The sequence below is a fragment of the Pseudophryne corroboree genome, chromosome 4, assembly GCF_028390025.1.
Source record: "Pseudophryne corroboree isolate aPseCor3 chromosome 4, aPseCor3.hap2, whole genome shotgun sequence".
NCBI classification, from domain to species: domain Eukaryota; kingdom Metazoa; phylum Chordata; class Amphibia; order Anura; family Myobatrachidae; genus Pseudophryne; species Pseudophryne corroboree.
This window is the reverse complement of record NC_086447.1, coordinates 919,693,364-919,711,164: the sequence shown is the minus strand read 5'-3', so window position 1 is coordinate 919,711,164 and position 17,801 is coordinate 919,693,364. Positions and strand designations below refer to the sequence as shown.

Sequence of the window (17,801 nt, the reverse complement as noted above, 5' to 3'; positions counted from 1 at the left end):
TCTCAACGTAGTTCTGGGATTCCTCAAATCACATTGGTTTAAAACCAGTCAAATCTGTGGATTTGAAGCATCTCACATGAAAAGTGACCATGCTCTTGGCCCTGGCCTGGACCAGGCGAGTGTCAAATTGGTGGTTTTTTCTCAAAAAAGCCCATATCTGTTTGTCCATTCGGACAGGGCAGAGCTGCGGACTCGTCCCCAGTTCTCTCCCTAAGGTGGTGTCAGTGTTTCACCTGAACCAGCTTATTGTGGTGCCTTGCACCTACTAGGGACTTGGAGGACTCCAAGTTGCTAGATGTTGTCAGGGCCCTGAAAATATGTTCCAGGACGGCTGGAGTCAGGAAAACTGACTTGCTGTTATCCTGTATGCACCCAACAAACTGGGTGCTCTTGCTTCTAAGCAGACTATTGCTAGTTGGATGTGTAATACAATTCAGCTTGCACATTCTGTGGCAGGCCTGCCACAGCCAAAATATGTAAATGCCCATTCCACAAGGAAGGTGGGCTCATCTTGGGCGGCTGCCCGAGGGGTCTCGGCTTTACAACTTTGCCGAGCAGCTACTTGGTCAGGGGCAAACACGTTTGCTAAATTCTACAAATTTGATACCCTGGCTAAGGAGGACCTGGAGTTCTCTCATTCGGTGCTGCAGAGTCATCCGCACTCTCCCGCCCGTTTGGGAGCTTTGGTATAATCCCCATGGTCCTTTCAGGAACCCCAGCATCCACTAGGACGATAGAGAAAATAAGAATTTACTTACCGATAATTCTATTTCTCGGAGTCCGTAGTGGATGCTGGGCGCCCATCCCAAGTGCGGATTATCTGCAATACTTGTACATAGTTACAAAAATCGGGTTATTATTGTTGTGAGCCATCTTTTCAGAGGCTCCGCTGTTATCATACTGTTAACTGGGTTTAGATCACAAGTTGTACGGTGTGATTGGTGTGGCTGGTGTGAGTCTTACCCGGGATTCAAAATTCCTCCCTTATTGTGTACGCTCGTCCGGGCACAGTACCTAACTGGCTTGGAGGAGGGTCATAGGGGGAGGAGCCAGTGCACACCACCTGATCGGAAAGCTTTACTTTTGTGCCCTGTCTCCTGCGGAGCCGCTATTCCCCATGGTCCTTTCAGGAACCCCAGCATCCACTACGGACTCCGAGAAATAGAATTATCGGTAAGTAAATTCTTATTTTTACACATAACGGCAGACAGCATCCCCATTTTTACACATTGCGGCAGGCAGATTACCCCTTTGTACACATAGCGGCAGGCAGATTACCCCTTTGTACACATAGCGGCAGGCAGATTACCCCTTTTTACACATTGCGGCAGGCAGTCCCCCACTTTTACACATAGCGGCAGGCAGTCCCCCCTTTTTACACATAGCGGCAGGCATTCCCCCCTTTTTATACATTGCGGCAGGCATTCCCCCCTTTTCATACATTGCGGCAGGCATTCCCCCCTTTTCATACATTGCGGCAGGCATTCCCCCCTTTTCATACATTGCGGCAGGCATTCCCCTTTTTATACATTGCGGCAGGCATTCCCCCCTTTTTATACATTACGGCAGGCATTCCCCCCTTTTTATACATTGCGGCAGGCATTCCCCCCTTTTTATACATTGCGGCAGGCATTCCCCCCTTTGTATACATTGCGGCAGGCATTCCCCCCTTTTTATACATTGCGGCAGGCATTCCCCCCTTTTCATACATTGCGGCAGGCATTCCCCCCTTTGTATACATTGCGGCAGGCATTCCCCCCTTTTCGTACATTGCGGCAGGCATTCCCCCCTTTTTATACATTGCGGCAGGCATTCCCCCCTTTTCATACATTGCGGCAGGCATTCCCCCCTTTGTATACATTGCGGCAGGCATTCCCCCCTTTTCGTACATTGCGGCAGGCATTCCCCCCTTTTTATACATTGCGGCAGGCATTCCCCCCTTTTTATACATTGCGGCAGGCATTCCCCCCTTTTTACACATTGCGGCAGGCATTCCCCCCTTTTTACACATAGCGGCAGGCATTACCCCCTTTTTACACATAGCGGCAGGCATTCCCCCCTTTTTACACATAGCGGCAGGCATTCCCCCCTTTGTATACATTGCGGCAGGCATTCCCCCCTTTTTATACATTGCGGCAGGCATTCCCCCCTTTTTACACATTGCGGCAGGCATTCCCCCCTTTTTACACATAGCGGCAGGCATTCCCCCCTTTTTACACATAGCGGCAGGCATTCCCCCCTTTTTACACATAGCGGCAGGCATTCCCCCCTTTTTATACATTGCGGCAGGCATTCCCCCCTTTTTATACATTGCGGCAGGCAGGCCCAAGAAAGAAAGAAAGTAAAAAAAAGAAAGAAAGAAAAAGAGAAAAAGAAAGAAAGAAGAATTATACTTACGCTCTCCGCCGGCTCAGGCTCCTCGGTGCAGCGTCTGACGATTCCCGGGCTGTAGAGAAGAAGGAGGAGGGAGGTGGTGGAGGGAGCCGCAGCAGCGCTTTGTTACTGGTGGAGGCGCTGCTGCTGCTGCTCCTCTGCTTCCCTATAGGCTGTTCTCGGAAGACAGCCTATAGGGAAGCAGAGGAGCAGCAGCAGCAGCGCCTCCACCAGTAACAAAGCGCTGCTGCGGCTCCCTCCTCCGGCTCCCTCCTCCTTGCCCCGTCCGTGCCGCTGGCCCGCTGCTCCTCTCCTCTCCTCTCAGGGCGGCTGTGCGCTGCGGGCAGCGGTTGCCTGCAGCGCACAGCGGCATGTAATGAGTCAGTTTGACTCATTACATGCTTGGGCCCCTGGACAGAGGCGGGCCCCAGTGCAGTGCACTGCCGGTAGTTCCGCCTCTGATCATATGTGTGTGTTTATATGTATGTATATACATGTGTATATAGGTACGCACATGGATATATATGTACTATAATTAAAATAAAGTAAACTTTTATTAAGCACTTACAAGTACCACCAGGAAGACAGCAAGCTGCAGAGGACACTAGACAGCCATTAATAATACTCAGCTTGCAAAATGCAGCAAAAAAAAAAATATATATATAATTTATTTTTGTGGAGCGGGGTTTTTTGGGTGCTTGGAAACCCCCCCTGCGTGCGCCACTGATGGTATAAGAGGATAGAGAAGATTCCTGAATCTGCGCGAATGGGTTCTGCGACACAGGACGCACTAAGGCATCAGACTCAGGGAGTGGTTCAGACCTGATAACTGCTGTGCGTTTTCGCAGTGCACACACGCGTCGGACAACAACAATGGGTATCGCCGGTCAACGACGGTGTAGTGCTAAAAATTCGATCACACGGGCGTCGGCAAAGTGATTGACAGGAGGAAACCATTTGTGGGTGGTAACTGACCGTTTACTGGGAGTGTCCAGAAAAACGCAGGCGCGTACAATCGTTTTCAGGGAGGGTGTCTTAGGATCAGCCTGTTTTCATCGCACTGGAGGATTAAGTCCTGGGCTGCGCAGAGACTGCACAAAGTGGATTTTTGCAGCTCGGTGTACACATGGGATTGCACACTTGCATGGCGAGTTTACACTCCCCCTGGAGGCGGTGACTATCCGAACGCAGGACAGCAAAATTAGCAGCCCAGCGATCAGATCTGAACCACCCCCTCAGTAATTGACAGTCTGATGCCGTATGGTGGCTGGGTGGGGGGCGGTGACGGCCTCCATTTGTGAAAATGGTGGCACGTCAACGCCATTTAGGGGGGAGTGGCCCGTTGCCAGAATCTCTGTTTCAAATATTCTGCCGTAGGTCTGTTGCAAGTTTCGATGATGCGGCCAATGGTGGCATCTAAAGATACACAGTGCCGGTATCAGTGCCCCTTCCTATGGGGACTGATACCCCAGTGAGCTGACCTCCAAAGTTTGATTGAACACCAAAAGCAACGAGTTCAGGAGAAGACGTGGCAGCTGGGAGGATTTTATGGGACAGTGCAGTGACGGATGTAAGGTGACAAATATACCATATGTCATTTATAGGGGAGAGCAGAAGTGGTTCTTGGAGAATAACCCGGAGAAACTGACGCCCTTGCTGGGGAAGCTCTACGTCTTTGCGTTTACATGGGCGTTCGGATGCCTCCTGACTCGGGAGGACGAACAAGAAGGAGACTCACTCATTGGGCTGAGGGCCAGAGACGAGTCCCTGGTAAATGTAACCCAGGACTTCAGCAACTTTGTGCACGACTTGTTTGAAGGAGACCCGGCCAGCGGTAAGACATTTCCACCCTCATTGGGGTAAATTTACTAAGGTGGGAGTTTTGTTTTTAGAACTGGTGATGTTGCCTATGGCAACAGAGATCTATCTGCAGCTAAACATAAATTGTACCAGTGCAGTTGTGCTGCACAAACCCATAAGGAATTGATAAGTGACACTGACATGAAGATAAATGAAAAACCATCGCTCAGTTCAGAGAACGTTACTGTGTGTTCTTATATACAGCTAGATTCCGTCCAGAACGTTACTGTGTGTTCTTATATACAGCTAGATTCCGTCCAGAACATTGCTGTGTGTTCTTATATACAGCTAGATTCCGTCCAGAACATTGCTGTGTGTTCTTATATACAGCTAGATTCCGTCCAGAACATTGCTGTGTGTTCTTATCAGTAGCGGATCTTGCCACGGGCAAGCAGGACTTTTGCCCGGGGCGCCGCCTTCCGGAGGGCGCTGGCGCCATCCGGAGGGCGCCGCACCGTGGCAAGATCCGCCACTGCTGCCCGCTCTGTCCCCCGTCCGCCTCCGCTGCCTCTCCCGTCCCCGTCCGCGGCGCCTCCAATGAAGGGAACTAGACGCTATGCGTCTAGTTTCCCTTCCTGGAGAGTAACTTTGCTGAGCGGTGCGCGATGACGTCATCGCGCACCGCACAGCAAAGGTCCTCTCCACGAAGGGAACTAGACGCATAGTGTCTAGTTTCCCTTCGTGGAGAGGACCTTTTGCTGTGCGGTGCGCGATGACGTCATCGCGCACCGCTCAGCATTCAAGCGGCGCCAGGAGTGTACAGGGGGCGTAACTGACCACGCCCCCTGTATTCGACCACGCCCACTTTCCTGCCCGGGGCGCTCTGCGCCTTTGAACCGGCCCTGGTTCTTATATACAGCTAGATTCCGTCCAGAACGTTACTGTGTTCTTATATACAGCTAGATTCCGTCCAGAACATTACTGTGTGTTCTTATATACAGCTAGATTCCGTCCAGAACATTGCTGTGTGTTCTTATATACAGCTAGATTCCGTCCATAACATTACTGTGTGTTCTTATATACAGCTAGATTCCGTCCAGAACATTACTGTGTGTTCTTATATACAGCTAGATTCCGTCCAGAACATTACTGTGTGTTCTTATATACAGCTAGATTCCGTCCAGAACATTGCTGTGTGTTCTTATATACAGCTAGATTCCGTCCAGAACATTGCTGTGTGTTCTTATATACAGCTAGATTCCGTCCATAACATTACTGTGTGTTCTTATATACAGCTAGATTCCGTCCAGAACATTACTGTGTCCCTCCAATATCCGATTCAACTAGGTATACAATACTTACCCATGAAATCTATAACTAGCTGAAACGGAAGTTTGGAGGACACCGACCCTGATTCAGAGATCGACGCAAATGTCATCGCAGCTTAGTACGCAGCGCTGGGAGAGACTTTGCAAATGCCGCAACCCCCAGGATTTTTATTGAGATGCCCATTGGAGTTTCTTTGAACCGCTGCTTTTGTAGAAAAACGCAACCATCGGACGCACATCGGGTCTATCTATAAATCAGGCCCCACGGTGATGATCTGAATATCTAATACACTTTATTGAATATACTTTGAAGTGTTATCTCCATGTTGAGGGGTGAGTGTTATAAATATATATATATATATATATATACCTACCAATTGTTCTGCTTCCAGAGGGACAGTCCCACTACTATTCAGACAATGTCCCATCCGCAGGCCGCAGTGTTGTGCTGGTGGGAACATAGGGGAAGGCTGAGAGCTGTTGTTCACCGTGGCTCTGCACAGCAAATCAGTGGGTGATCTCTGACTAGATGCCACGTAAAGTGCAGAGATGTAACCCTGGGGACAGCAAGCAACTCAGGGAGCGCAAAAAGACGAAAACGTGATGCAACGTCATGACACGCCCCGTTTTCATTTTTTTGCGCTCCCTGAGTTGCTGTGCTGCCCTCCCACCCAAGGTCATGCCCTCAAGCTCCCCATGCGACTGAGGCACCATCCCTTCAAACGTCCTGAGTTGCAGGCAGCAATTGTTGGGAGGGATGTATATAGATATATATATCATACTTGCCAGTTATAGCGTCCTGTATTTTCCCTGCATGCAAACTAGTAAATGTATCTGCCCCCCTTGTACTGCAGCATGGTTTGTCCAGGTGCAAAGTTCAGTATCAGTCTGAATGTATACTACTCGTATTGCGTTTGTCATCTGTCAGTTTCCCCAAAGTATCCGACACTGAATTGATGTGCGGTGGGCTTCCCTGTGTCTCCCTCCAATACTTCCAATGCTCTCCTTCCTGGTGCTGTCCCTCAGACCACAAGCACATAACTGCCAGGCTTGGTACTGATGTGTGGGGGGCTTCCCTGTGTCTCCCTCCAATGCTCCCCTTCCTGGTGCTGTCCCTCAGACCACAAACACATAACTGCCAGGCTTGGTACTGATATGTGGGGGGCTTCCCTGTGTCTCCCTCCAATGCTCCCCTTCCTGGTGCTGTCCCTCAGAACACAAGCACATAACTGCCAGGCTTGGTACTGATGTGTGGCGGCCTTCCCTGTGTCTCCCTCCAATGCTCCCCTTCCTGGTGCTGTCCCTCAGAACACAAACACATAACCTGCCATGGTTGGTACTGAGCGCTGCTCTTTGGCCGGTGCCTGGCGCTATTGAGCAGAATGTGTTCTTTTCTCTTGCAGGAGTTCAGATGCCCCTGGGCGGCAGCTCCGTCTTCAGTTATTTTGTTGATCTACAGACTGGGAAGTTTGTGCCTTGGGACAGTTTAGTTCCTTCCACGGAATCTTCAATCCAGAAAGGTAACATTCATGTATACAGTGTATTCTTCTTGCTGGATTGCTTATTGATTCTCCTTTGGTGCATTTATGGAAATGAATTAAAATCAGATACAAATATAATAAAACCGTAATGTCTAGAAGTATATAATACTTAAAGTAAGACTTATGCGTATAACTCGCGGCTGATTTTACTAATCTTGTATCTATAATGAGCGCTTCTTGTTATGTGTTTTTTTCATCACACTTTTAGTGAACATGATATAACGCCCTTTATTCTACGTAATGTAATAATACTCCCGGCTAATGAAAAAACAAAGAAGTAATATAAAAATTTCCCATACAAATTCTACAATGACTGTATCTTCTGTTTTTCAAAGACACATACTGTATTACTAGATCGTGGTTGAACCCTGAGCAAGGGCGCCGAGAGGGAGGATACAGGTGGGGGCTTTACTAATTACCCAGGTCTGATGGAGGGGACCAGACCTGGGAACAAGGGGACCAGTGGGGGACCAGCAACTCCCCCCTTCCCCCCACCTGGCTTTTCTGGGTTGCAGTCTGACCAGGGATGCGCTTAAAAAGAAAAAAGAAAATCTACATTTTTCTCTAAGGGTGCATGGCCACACCTCCTGTGATTAGGTCACACCTCCTATGATTAGGCCACACCCCCTCAGGCTCTCTACTGCCCTGAGCAGGTTTGCATTTTATGTATGGTTGGCACAAGCCATGATACTGCGACCAGGACCTCCGATGCTTGCGGCGGCAGACACCAGAGAAATGTATACCAAGATGGGGCATAACGTCACCCCCCCACCCAAACATCTTGTGCCATAGATCCCCCCTCTGCGCGCGAGATACCGCGCGACTCTGCTAGCACTGGGCGTCTTTTTTGCCTCTTTGTAACTGAAAGTGCGTCTTAATCACAACACGATGAAACTAAGACGCACCAGCAGGCCGTGCTGATTCATTTGATGCACAACGCTTGTTTATCTGCGTCTATGTGAGGCCGCTCCGTATTTCTGCTTTGTCTGGTTAGCATATAAAAGTGATAAACTACAGACTTTCCCGGGGAATGAGAGATATTTATAGCTGCACTGAATAGGAGCGCGCTCTCGGGAAGCCCTCACGATGCATTTTCCATCTGTAGATTATTACGTTTTTGTTCCGTCCAATTCTGTTCCTTTTGCTTTTTTCAGTCTTTTTGCTGATTAATTTCTACAGTAGACAAAACACATTAATCACTGGCTGGGAAAACTCGGCTTTTTCTTTCTTTCTGAATTTGTGTATTTGTGGTTTTGTTGTGATTAATTATTAGACTGCGGACTCTTAACTGTTTAAGTTCCAGACTGCGGATTAGGGGCCTAATTCAGACCTGATCGCAGCAGCAAATTTGACAGCAAATGGGCAAAACCATGTGCACTGCAGGGGGGGCAGATGTAACATGTGCAGAGAGAGTTAGATTTGGGTGGGGTGTGCATACCTCCCAACTTTTGTCAATGGGGATGAGGGACATCTGTGCGCGCCCACGCAAAAAAAGGGGGCGTGACATGTGAGAAATGGGCGTGGCTTCGCTGAGGGGGTATGCCCAGCGCTCTTTGAGCTGCTAGCATGTCCCCTCTCCTCCTGTCTCCACTGAATAGACGCTGCTCTGCTAAGCAGGGCAGCGATTGCAGGAGCCTCCCATCTGCCCCCCACCGCGGGACACTGTGGCCCGCGGGTGGGACAGCGGGACAGTCCAAAATAAATGGGACTGTCCCGCGAAAATCGGGACAGTTGGGAGGTATGGGTGTGTTCAAGCTGAAATCTAAATTGCAGTGTAAAAATAAAGCAGCCAGTATTTACCCTGCACAGAAACAATGTAACCCACCCAAATCTAACTCTCTCTGCACATGTTACATCTGTCCCACCTCCAGAGCACAAGGTTTTGCCCAACTGCTAACAAATTTGCTGCTGCGATCAACTCTGAATTAGGTCCAGGGTCTGTAAACCATCTTTGAGTCCCATTGTTCATCATTTAATTAGTAAACGTATATTTTGGTGAACATACACAGTGACTGTTTTGGGGTCATGACATAATTTAATATTATTTTTTATAATTGTGCAATGCCATTACTATTACTCTGCCTTCTGGACATGTTCCTAAAGATGACCATTTGACCTGTGACCTCTCATATGGCCACATCAGACAGACCCAACCAGGGCCGGAACTAAGGTGGTGCGTCATGTGCTACGGCACAGAGCACAGAAAGGCAGGGGGCGCAGTTCGGCCGCTCTTGCCACTTTTCTGGTTTAATCATTCTCCCTTGTAGCTTCCTCCTCTTTGCTCTCCGCCATTTCCCTGGCCGACTCCTCCTCCATCAGGCCACCTCCCCTTCATGGCTCAAGCACCTTCTGTCCCATCCTCCTTTATTTACCACGCACATTTCAAAGTACTGTCATACCCGGGACTCAAACCCATCACATCTCTCATTGCAGTCAGACACCGTACGCGTGGAGCTACTCTGATAACTACATTGCATTGTTCCTCGGTGTACCCAGTGAGTGATAAGTGCATGGATCTGGCTTCTGCAGCATAAGCAGAAGATCTTGCCGTCACTGCGCCGGATCTCTGTATGCATGTACAGTGTCCTATCTATACCTTGCAGCTGTAGGGGTTTCTCCAGGCTTGTGCGGCACAGATCCTCATCAGACGGGACACAGTCCTTCCCCGGACATTCTGCCAGTGTTTGTTGATGCCAGTTTCTAATAATAGTCTTATTTTCAGGCCTAAGATTCTCCTTTCTGTTCCTTAGTTTGTGTACTGACGTTACGCTCAGTCCCATCTCATTTATCGCTCAGTGTATCCGCATGAAGTTCACGTGGTCAGGGGCAGGTGTATAATGTACATTATTTATCTCATACGTATATGTTTTTTTATCCACTTAGAGAGCTTATTATTCTCAGAGCTGAGCCTGCTGACAGACAGAGGGGGCGCGCTACAGAAGTGTGTCCCTACTGTGGACAGCGTAAGGTACTCCTTCCTGACCTCCCTGCTTCTCCTGCACAAACAGCCGGTTCTTCTCACAGGTGAGAGCATCAGCAATTGCCCCAAGCCGTGCTTTAGCGTAACCCATGTAACTGGTGGCGCTCTGTGACACTCGCTGACCTTCGTAAGTATCATGCGGCGTTATTAGGAAGGAGATGACTGTTTGATTCCATTGATAATTAGGCTCATGCCTCTAGGAAGGCTATACCTTGATACAGTTCCCCTCAGATGTACCTATTTTTACCTGTGTTGGAGATAAGCCTACTCTAGCAAGTCCCTTCAATCGTCTGTATGATACCGGTTGGTTACCAATGCATTGGGAATCCCAAGAAGCAGACAACACACGCAGTTATGTCCACCAAATGAGACTGCCTCCACTTTATTAAGTATGACATTATATAGAGAAAAAAGGTACTTGCATGAACACTTGATACACATCACATTTCAAAACAATAATGCATCTCTTCCCATAACTCCTCTCAGGCTGACATCCCCCTATGTGTCCTTCACAAGAAGTCTAAACACACAGAAACTGTCTGATAACATGTTTTCAAGACTTATAGCTATGACCTTGCTTCGCAGAGAGCGTACTAACTGTGAAATGTCAGCATTATTATGATTTATCCAGCAAAGCATACTTCTACTTCACTACATCATGGCTGCTACTTAACAATATGGCTGACACTGCTTAAGCTCAATACATTTTTCTTTCTCACCTGTATTGTCCAAAAATATACCCTACCCATTCATTCTTCACTAAACTGCAACACCGCACATTAAGGGGTGTAGTGAGGAGCACTGATGGATTTGGACACTTTTTTAATAAGGGCTCCTAGTGGCCCATTTTTCCCAGAATAGTCCACTCTCTTTCCTCTCAAAAGATGCTTAACCCTCTAACCGCTGCACCCAAGAGTAATAGGATGGGGTTAGGATTGTACGGTTGCTTACTATATTTGGAAATATGGGAAGGACAGTACTCTCGTCACACAGGGATCCCAGTTTTCCGATTTAGGGGAACCCTACTATGAATTTCAGTCTAAATTAATTTCAGCGATTCCATTTTTCTCCTCAAATGTTTATTGTTGCCTCATTTATAACCCGTTAGGATTAGGGACACTGGAATTGTCTTTCAGGGGGCCATGTGGAGCCCTGTAACAGTCACCATGGTCGTAGGTTACCTTTCATCTCAGTGATAGGTTAGGCTAAGAAAGAGACCCATATCTGTAATAAGTTACCAGCGGGCATGTCAGGATGACTCCTGCATGACCGGGTTTTCCACCAATTTGTGTAAGTAGGAGCTGGAAGAGGCGCATCATGGTTCTGCATAGAGATTACTATCCGGCTAACTCTTGCTTTTGTTGTGTTCTCCGGGATGGAGAATGCTCACAAGTGTAAGCGTTGGGGCATGAATCACAGAAAATGCTTAGGCTGATGGGTCCACAATGAAGACAAGAGGACATATGGGGCATAAAGCACAGAGTGTCTGGTGGGTGCAGGTGAAATCATGGATGATTGGTGCCAACTGGTGACCATCACTGGTCTAGAAGCTAAAAAGCCACCTTTGGAAGTATAGGCTGTGGCCCAATCTTTGCCACCTTGTAGGTTATGTAACAAGACGGGTGGTGGGGTGGGATGGTCTGACCCCCTCTATACTGGAAATGCTCATGGAATTTACAGTCACATTTAAATATACTTCAAAAAGTTCATCATGTGTTTGTAGGTGGCTTTAAAATAAAGAGCACGATTGCTTTCAGCCAGTATTTAGTCAGGAACCCTTAAATCCCCACCCTCACCAACCGGCTCCAGTCTCCATAACGCGCAATCATACACCATCATTAGCTCTGCAGAATAAATTGTCATGTTTAATGTAGCGTTCTAGATGAGGGTATAGTGGAGGTGTCTCTATAGATTTGTCTGGCTACTTCAGTGTTGTCTTCAATTGTTTTCATATTTCTAGGTGATTCTGGAGTCGGAAAATCTACTTTAATCCAGAATATGCTTGAACGGCTCCAGAAACCTGATGGACTTTCTGTAAAAGCCGGGACTGTGCTAGGGGATGTCTTCCTATTTAATGAAGCAAAGAAAATGAGGTATTATTTTACATGCATCATTTCTGCAGGGAATAGATATCAGTTATGATCACATACTGACTTGGTCTCCTAGAACATAGCGCACTCGGACTTTAGATCCCAGAACACACCACACTAAGACTTGAGGTCCCAAAACAGGGCACACCAAGACTTGAGGTCCCAGAACAGGATACACTAAGACTTGAGCTCCCAGAACACAACACACTAAAACTCGAGGTCCCAGAACATGGAGCACTAAGACATGAGGTCCCAGAACATGGCACACTAAAACTTGAGGTCCCAGAACATGGAACACTAAGACTTGAGGTCCCAGAACAGGGGACACTAAGACTTGAGGTCCCAGAACAGGGGACACTAAGACTTGAGGTCCCAGAACAGGGGACACTAAGACTTGAGGTCCCAGAACAGGGAACACTAAGACTTGAGGTCCCAGAACAGGGAACACTAAGACTTGAGGTCCCAGAATGATGACAATCTAACACTTTGGGGTCCCAGAATGCTGGTACACTAACACTATGGGGTTCCAAAATGCTGGCACACTAGTACTTGGGGTCCCAGAACAGGGCACACTAAGACTTGAGGTCCCAGAACAGGGCACACTAAGACTTGAGGTCCCAGAACAGGGAACACTAAGACTTGAGGTCCCAGAACAGGGAACACTAAGACTTGAGGTCCCAGAACAGGGAACACTAAGACTTGAGGTTCCAGAACAGGGAACACTAAGACTTGAGGTCCCAGAACAGGGAACACTAAGACTTGAGGTCCCAGAACAGGGAACACTAAGACTTAAGGTCCCAGAACAGGGCACATTAAGACTTGAGGTCCCAGAACATGGAACACTAAGACTTGAGGTCCCAGAACAGTGCACACTAAGACTTGAGGTCCCAGAACATGGAACGCTAAAACTTGAGGCCCCAGAACAGGGCAATCTAACACTTTGGGGTCTCAGAATGCTGGCACACTATTACTTGGGGACCCAGAATGATGGCATTCTGTTTTAGACCATACTTGCCTACTCTCTTGAAAGATATGGGGGACTCCCAAGTTTTGAGGAGCCCAAACATCTGTGAGGAGTAGATCACCCCACCCCACCCCACCCCAACTGCATGCCATCCACTTCTTAGAGAAGTGGACAGGACAGAGGACAGGAGACTCAATGCCATGAGTCTCAGGGAAGTTGTTGCTTTAATATTTTGGCACGGACATATATTTTATAGGTTTTTCTCTATCGTCCTAAGTGGATGCTGGGGTTCCTGAAAGGACCATGGGGAATAGCGGCTCCGCAGGAGACAGGGCACAAAAAAGTAAAGCTTTACTAGGTCAGGTGGTGTGCACTGGCTCCTCCCCCCATGACCCTCCTCCAGACTCCAGTTAGATTTTGTGCCCGAACGAGAAGGGTGCAATCTAGGTGGCTCTCCTAAAGAGCTGCTTAGAGAAAGTTTAGTTTAGGTTTTTTTCTTTACAGTGAGTCCTGCTGGCAACAGGATCACTGCAACGTGGGACTTAGGGGGAAAGTAGTAAACTCACCTGCATGCAGAGTGGATTTGCTGCTTGGCTACTGGACACCATTAGCTCCAGAGGGATCGAACACAGGCCCAGCCGTGGAGTCCGGTCCCGGAGCCGCGCCGCCGACCCCCTTGCAGATGCTGAAGCGTGAAGAGGTCCGGAAACCGGCGGCTGAAGACTCCTCAGTCTTCATAAGGTAGCGCACAGCACTGCAGCTGTGCGCCATTTTCCTCTCAGCACACTTCACTGGGCAGTCACTGAGGGTGCAGAGCGCTGGGGGGGGGCGCTCTGAGAGGCAAATATAAACCTTATACAAGGCTAAAAATACCTCACATATAGCCCATAGGGGCTATATGGAGATATTTAACCCCTGCCTGACTGGAAAAATAGCGGGAGAAGAACCCGCCGAAAAAGGGGCGGGGCCTATCTCCTCAGCACACGGCGCCATTTTCTGTCACAGCTCCGCTGGTCAGAACGGCTCCCAGGTCTCTCCCCTGCACTGCACTACAGAAACAGGGTAAAACAGAGAGGGGGGGCACATTAATGGCTATATATATATATATATTAAAGCAGCTATAAGGGAGCACTTAATATAAGGATATCCCTTGTATATATAGCGCTTTGTGGTGTGTGCTGGCAGACTCTCCCTCTGTCTCCCCAAAAGGGCTAGTGGGTCCTGTCTTCATTAGAGCATTCCCTGTGAGTTTGCGGTGTGTGTCGGTACGTGGTGTCGACATGTATGAGGACGATATTGGTGTGGAGGCGGAGCAATTGCCAAATATGCAGATGTCACCCCCCAGGGGGTCGACACCAGAATGGATGCCTTTATTTGTGGAATTACGTGATGGTTTATCTTCCCTTAAACAGTCAGTTGAGGACATGAGGCGGCCGGACAATCAATTAATGCCTGTCCAGGCGCCTCAAACACCGTCAGGGGCTGTAAAACGCCCTTTGCCTCAGTCGGTCGACACAGACCCAGACACGGGCACTGATTCCAGTGACGACGGTAGAAATTCAAACGTATTTTCCAGTAGGGCCACACGTTATATGATTTTGGCAATGAAGGAGACGTTACATTTAGCTGATACTACAGATACCGTAAAACAGGGTATTATGTATGGTGTGAAAAAACTACAAACAGTTTTTCCTGAATCAGAAGAATTAAATGACGTGTGTGATGAAGCGTGGGTTGCTCCTGATAAAAAGTTGATAATTTCAAAAAAGTTATTGGCATTATACCCTTTCCCGCCAGAGGTTAGGGCGCGCTGGGAAACACCCCCTAAGGTGGACAAGGCGCTCACACGCTTATCCAAACAAGTGGCGTTACCCTCTCCTGAGACGGCCGCACTTAAGGATCCATCAGATAGAAAGATGGAAGTTATTCAAAAGAATATATACACACATGCAGGTGTTATACTACGACCAGCTATAGCAACTGCCTGGATGTGCAGTGCTGGAGTAGTTTGGTCAGAATCCCTGATTGAAAATATTGATACCCTAGATAGGGACAATGTTTTACTGTCGTTAGAACAAATAAAGGATGCATTTATCTATATGCGTGATGCACAGAGGGATATTTGCACACTGGCATCTCGGGTGAGTGCTATGTCCATTTCAGCCAGAAGAGCCTTATGGACACGACAGTGGACAGGCGATGCGGATTCAAAACGTCACATGGAGGTTTTGCCGTATAAAGGGGAGGAGTTATTTGGAGTTGGTCTATCAGACTTGGTGGCCACGGCTACTGCCGGGAAATCCACTTTTTTACCTCAAGTCACTCCCCAACAGAGAAAGGCACCGACCTTTCAACCGCAGCCTTTTCGCTCCTACAAAAATAAGAGAGCAAAGGGCTTGTCGTACCTGCCACGAGGCAGAGGAAGAGGGAAGAGACACCAACAGGCAGCTCCTTCCCAGGAACAGAAGCCCTCCCCGGCTCCTGCAAAAACCTCAGCATGACGCTGGGGCCTCTCAAGCGGACTCGGGGACAGTGGGGGGCCGTCTCAAAAATTACAGCGCGCAGTGGGCTCACTCGCAGGTAGACCCCTGGATCCTGCAGATAATATCTCAGGGGTACAGGTTGGAATTAGAGACGGATCCTCCTCATCGTTTCCTGAAGTCTGCCTTACCAACCGTCTCTTCCGAAAGGGAGAGGGTGTTGGAAGCCATTCACAAGCTGTACGCTCAGCAGGTGATAGTCAAAGTACCCCTATTACAACAAGGAAAGGGGTATTATTCCACTCTATTTGTGGTACCGAAGCCGGATGGCTCGGTAAGGCCTATTCTAAATCTGAAGTCCTTGAACCTCTACATAAAAAAGTTCAAGTTCAAGATGGAGTCACTCAGAGCAGTGATAGCGAACCTGGAAGAAGGGGACTTTATGGTATCCTTGGACATCAAGGATGCGTATCTACACGTTCCGATTTACCCCGCACACCAGGGGTACCTCAGGTTCATTGTTCAAAACTGTCACTATCAGTTTCAGACGCTGCCGTTCGGATTGTCCACGGCGCCTCGGGTCTTTACCAAGGTAATGGCCGAGATGATGATTCTTCTTCGAAGAAAAGGCGTATTAGTTATCCCATACTTGGACGATCTCCTAATAAGGGCAAGGTCCAGAGAACAGCTGGAGACAGCTTTAGCACTATCTCAAGAGGTGCTAAGACAACACGGGTGGATTCTGAATATTCCAAAATCCCATTTAATCCCGACAACTCGTCTGCTGTTCCTAGGAATGATTCTGGACACGGTTCAGAAAAAGGTTTTCCTTCCAGAGGAAAAAGCCAAGGAGTTATCCGATCTGGTCAGGAACCTCCTAAAACCAGGAAAAGTGTCAGTACATCAATGCACAAGAGTCCTGGGAAAAATGGTGGCTTCTTACGAAGCAATTCCATTCGGCAGATTCCATGCAAGAATATTCCAAAGGGATCTGTTGGACAAATGGTCAGGGTCGCATCTGCAGATGCACCTGCGAATAACCCTGTCACCAAAGACAAGGGTGTCACTTCTGTGGTGGTTGCAGAAGGCTCACCTATTAGAAGGCCGCAGATTCGGCATTCAGGATTGGATCCTGGTGACCACGGACGCCAGCCTGAGAGGCTGGGGAGCAGTCACACAAGGAAGAAACTTCCAGGGAGTATGGACGAGTCTGGAAAAGTCTCTTCACATAAACATTCTGGAACTAAGAGCAATCTACAATGCTCTAAGCCAGGCGGAACTTCTCCTGCAAGGAAAGCCGGTGTTGATTCAGTCGGACAACATCACGGCGGTCGCCCATGTAAACAGGCAGGGCGGCACAAGAAGCAGGAGTGCAATGGCAGAAGCTGCCAAGATTCTTCGCTGGGCGGAGAATCACGTGATAGCACTGTCAGCAGTGTTCATCCCGGGCGTGGACAACTGGGAAGCAGACTTCCTCAGCAGACACGATCTTCATCCGGGAGAGTGGGGTCTACATCCAGAAGTCTTCAACATGTTAATAGACCGTTGGGAAAGACCAATTGTAGACATGATGGCGTCTCGCCTCAACAAGAAACTGGACAAATATTGCGCCAGGTCAAGAGATCCACAGGCAATAGCTGTGGACGCACTGGTAACTCCTTGGGTGTACCAGTCAGTGTATGTGTTTCCTCCTCTGCCGCTCATACCAAAGGTATTGAAGATCATACGGCAAAGAAGAGTAAGAACAATACTAGTGGTTCCGGATTGGCCGAGAAGGACTTGGTATCCGGAACTTCAAGAGATGCTCACGGACGAACCGTGGCCTCTACCTCTGAGAAGGGACCTGCTACAGCAGGGTCCCTGTCTTTTTCAAGACTTACCGCGGCTGCGTTTGACGGCATGGCGGTTGAACGCCAGATCCTAAAAGGGAAAGGCATTCCAGAAGAAGTCATTCCTACCTTGATTAAGGCACGGAAGGAAGTCACCGTGAAACATTATCACCGCATTTGGCGAAAATATGTAGCGTGGTGCGAGGATCGGAGGGTTCCGACGGAGGAATTCCAACTGGGTCGTTTCCTACATTTCCTGCAATCAGGATTATCTATGGGTCTCAAATTGGGATCCATTAAGGTTCAAATTTCGGCCCTGTCAATATTCTTCCAAAAAGAATTGGCCTCTGTCCCTGAGGTCCAGACTTTTGTCAAGGGAGTACTGCATATACAGCCTCCTGTGGTGCCTCCGGTGG

The 17,801-nt window shown here is 48.5% G+C and overlaps 1 protein-coding gene and 1 long non-coding RNA gene across 9 annotated transcripts in view; one reads left to right on the top strand and one right to left on the bottom strand.

Annotated features, from left to right (window-relative positions):
- Window positions 1-17,801, top strand: part of DNAH14 (dynein axonemal heavy chain 14) — a 427,754-nt gene that overhangs the window by 243,760 nt on the left and 166,193 nt on the right. For all 7 annotated transcript variants that reach the window (XM_063919003.1, XM_063919002.1, XM_063918999.1 and 4 more), the window contains exons 43-46: window positions 3,978-4,207; window positions 6,905-7,021; window positions 9,926-10,066; window positions 11,983-12,115. In XM_063919003.1, the coding sequence (XP_063775073.1) occupies window positions 3,978-4,207; window positions 6,905-7,021; window positions 9,926-10,066; window positions 11,983-12,115 (621 nt within the window). The remainder of the gene's footprint in view (window positions 1-3,977; window positions 4,208-6,904; window positions 7,022-9,925; window positions 10,067-11,982; window positions 12,116-17,801) is intronic.
- LOC134910685 (uncharacterized) overlaps window positions 11,066-17,801 on the bottom strand; it is a 58,860-nt gene continuing 52,124 nt past the window's right edge. For both annotated transcript variants that reach the window (XR_010176259.1, XR_010176260.1), the window contains one exon: window positions 11,066-12,089. This is a non-coding gene — a long non-coding RNA (uncharacterized LOC134910685). The remainder of the gene's footprint in view (window positions 12,090-17,801) is intronic.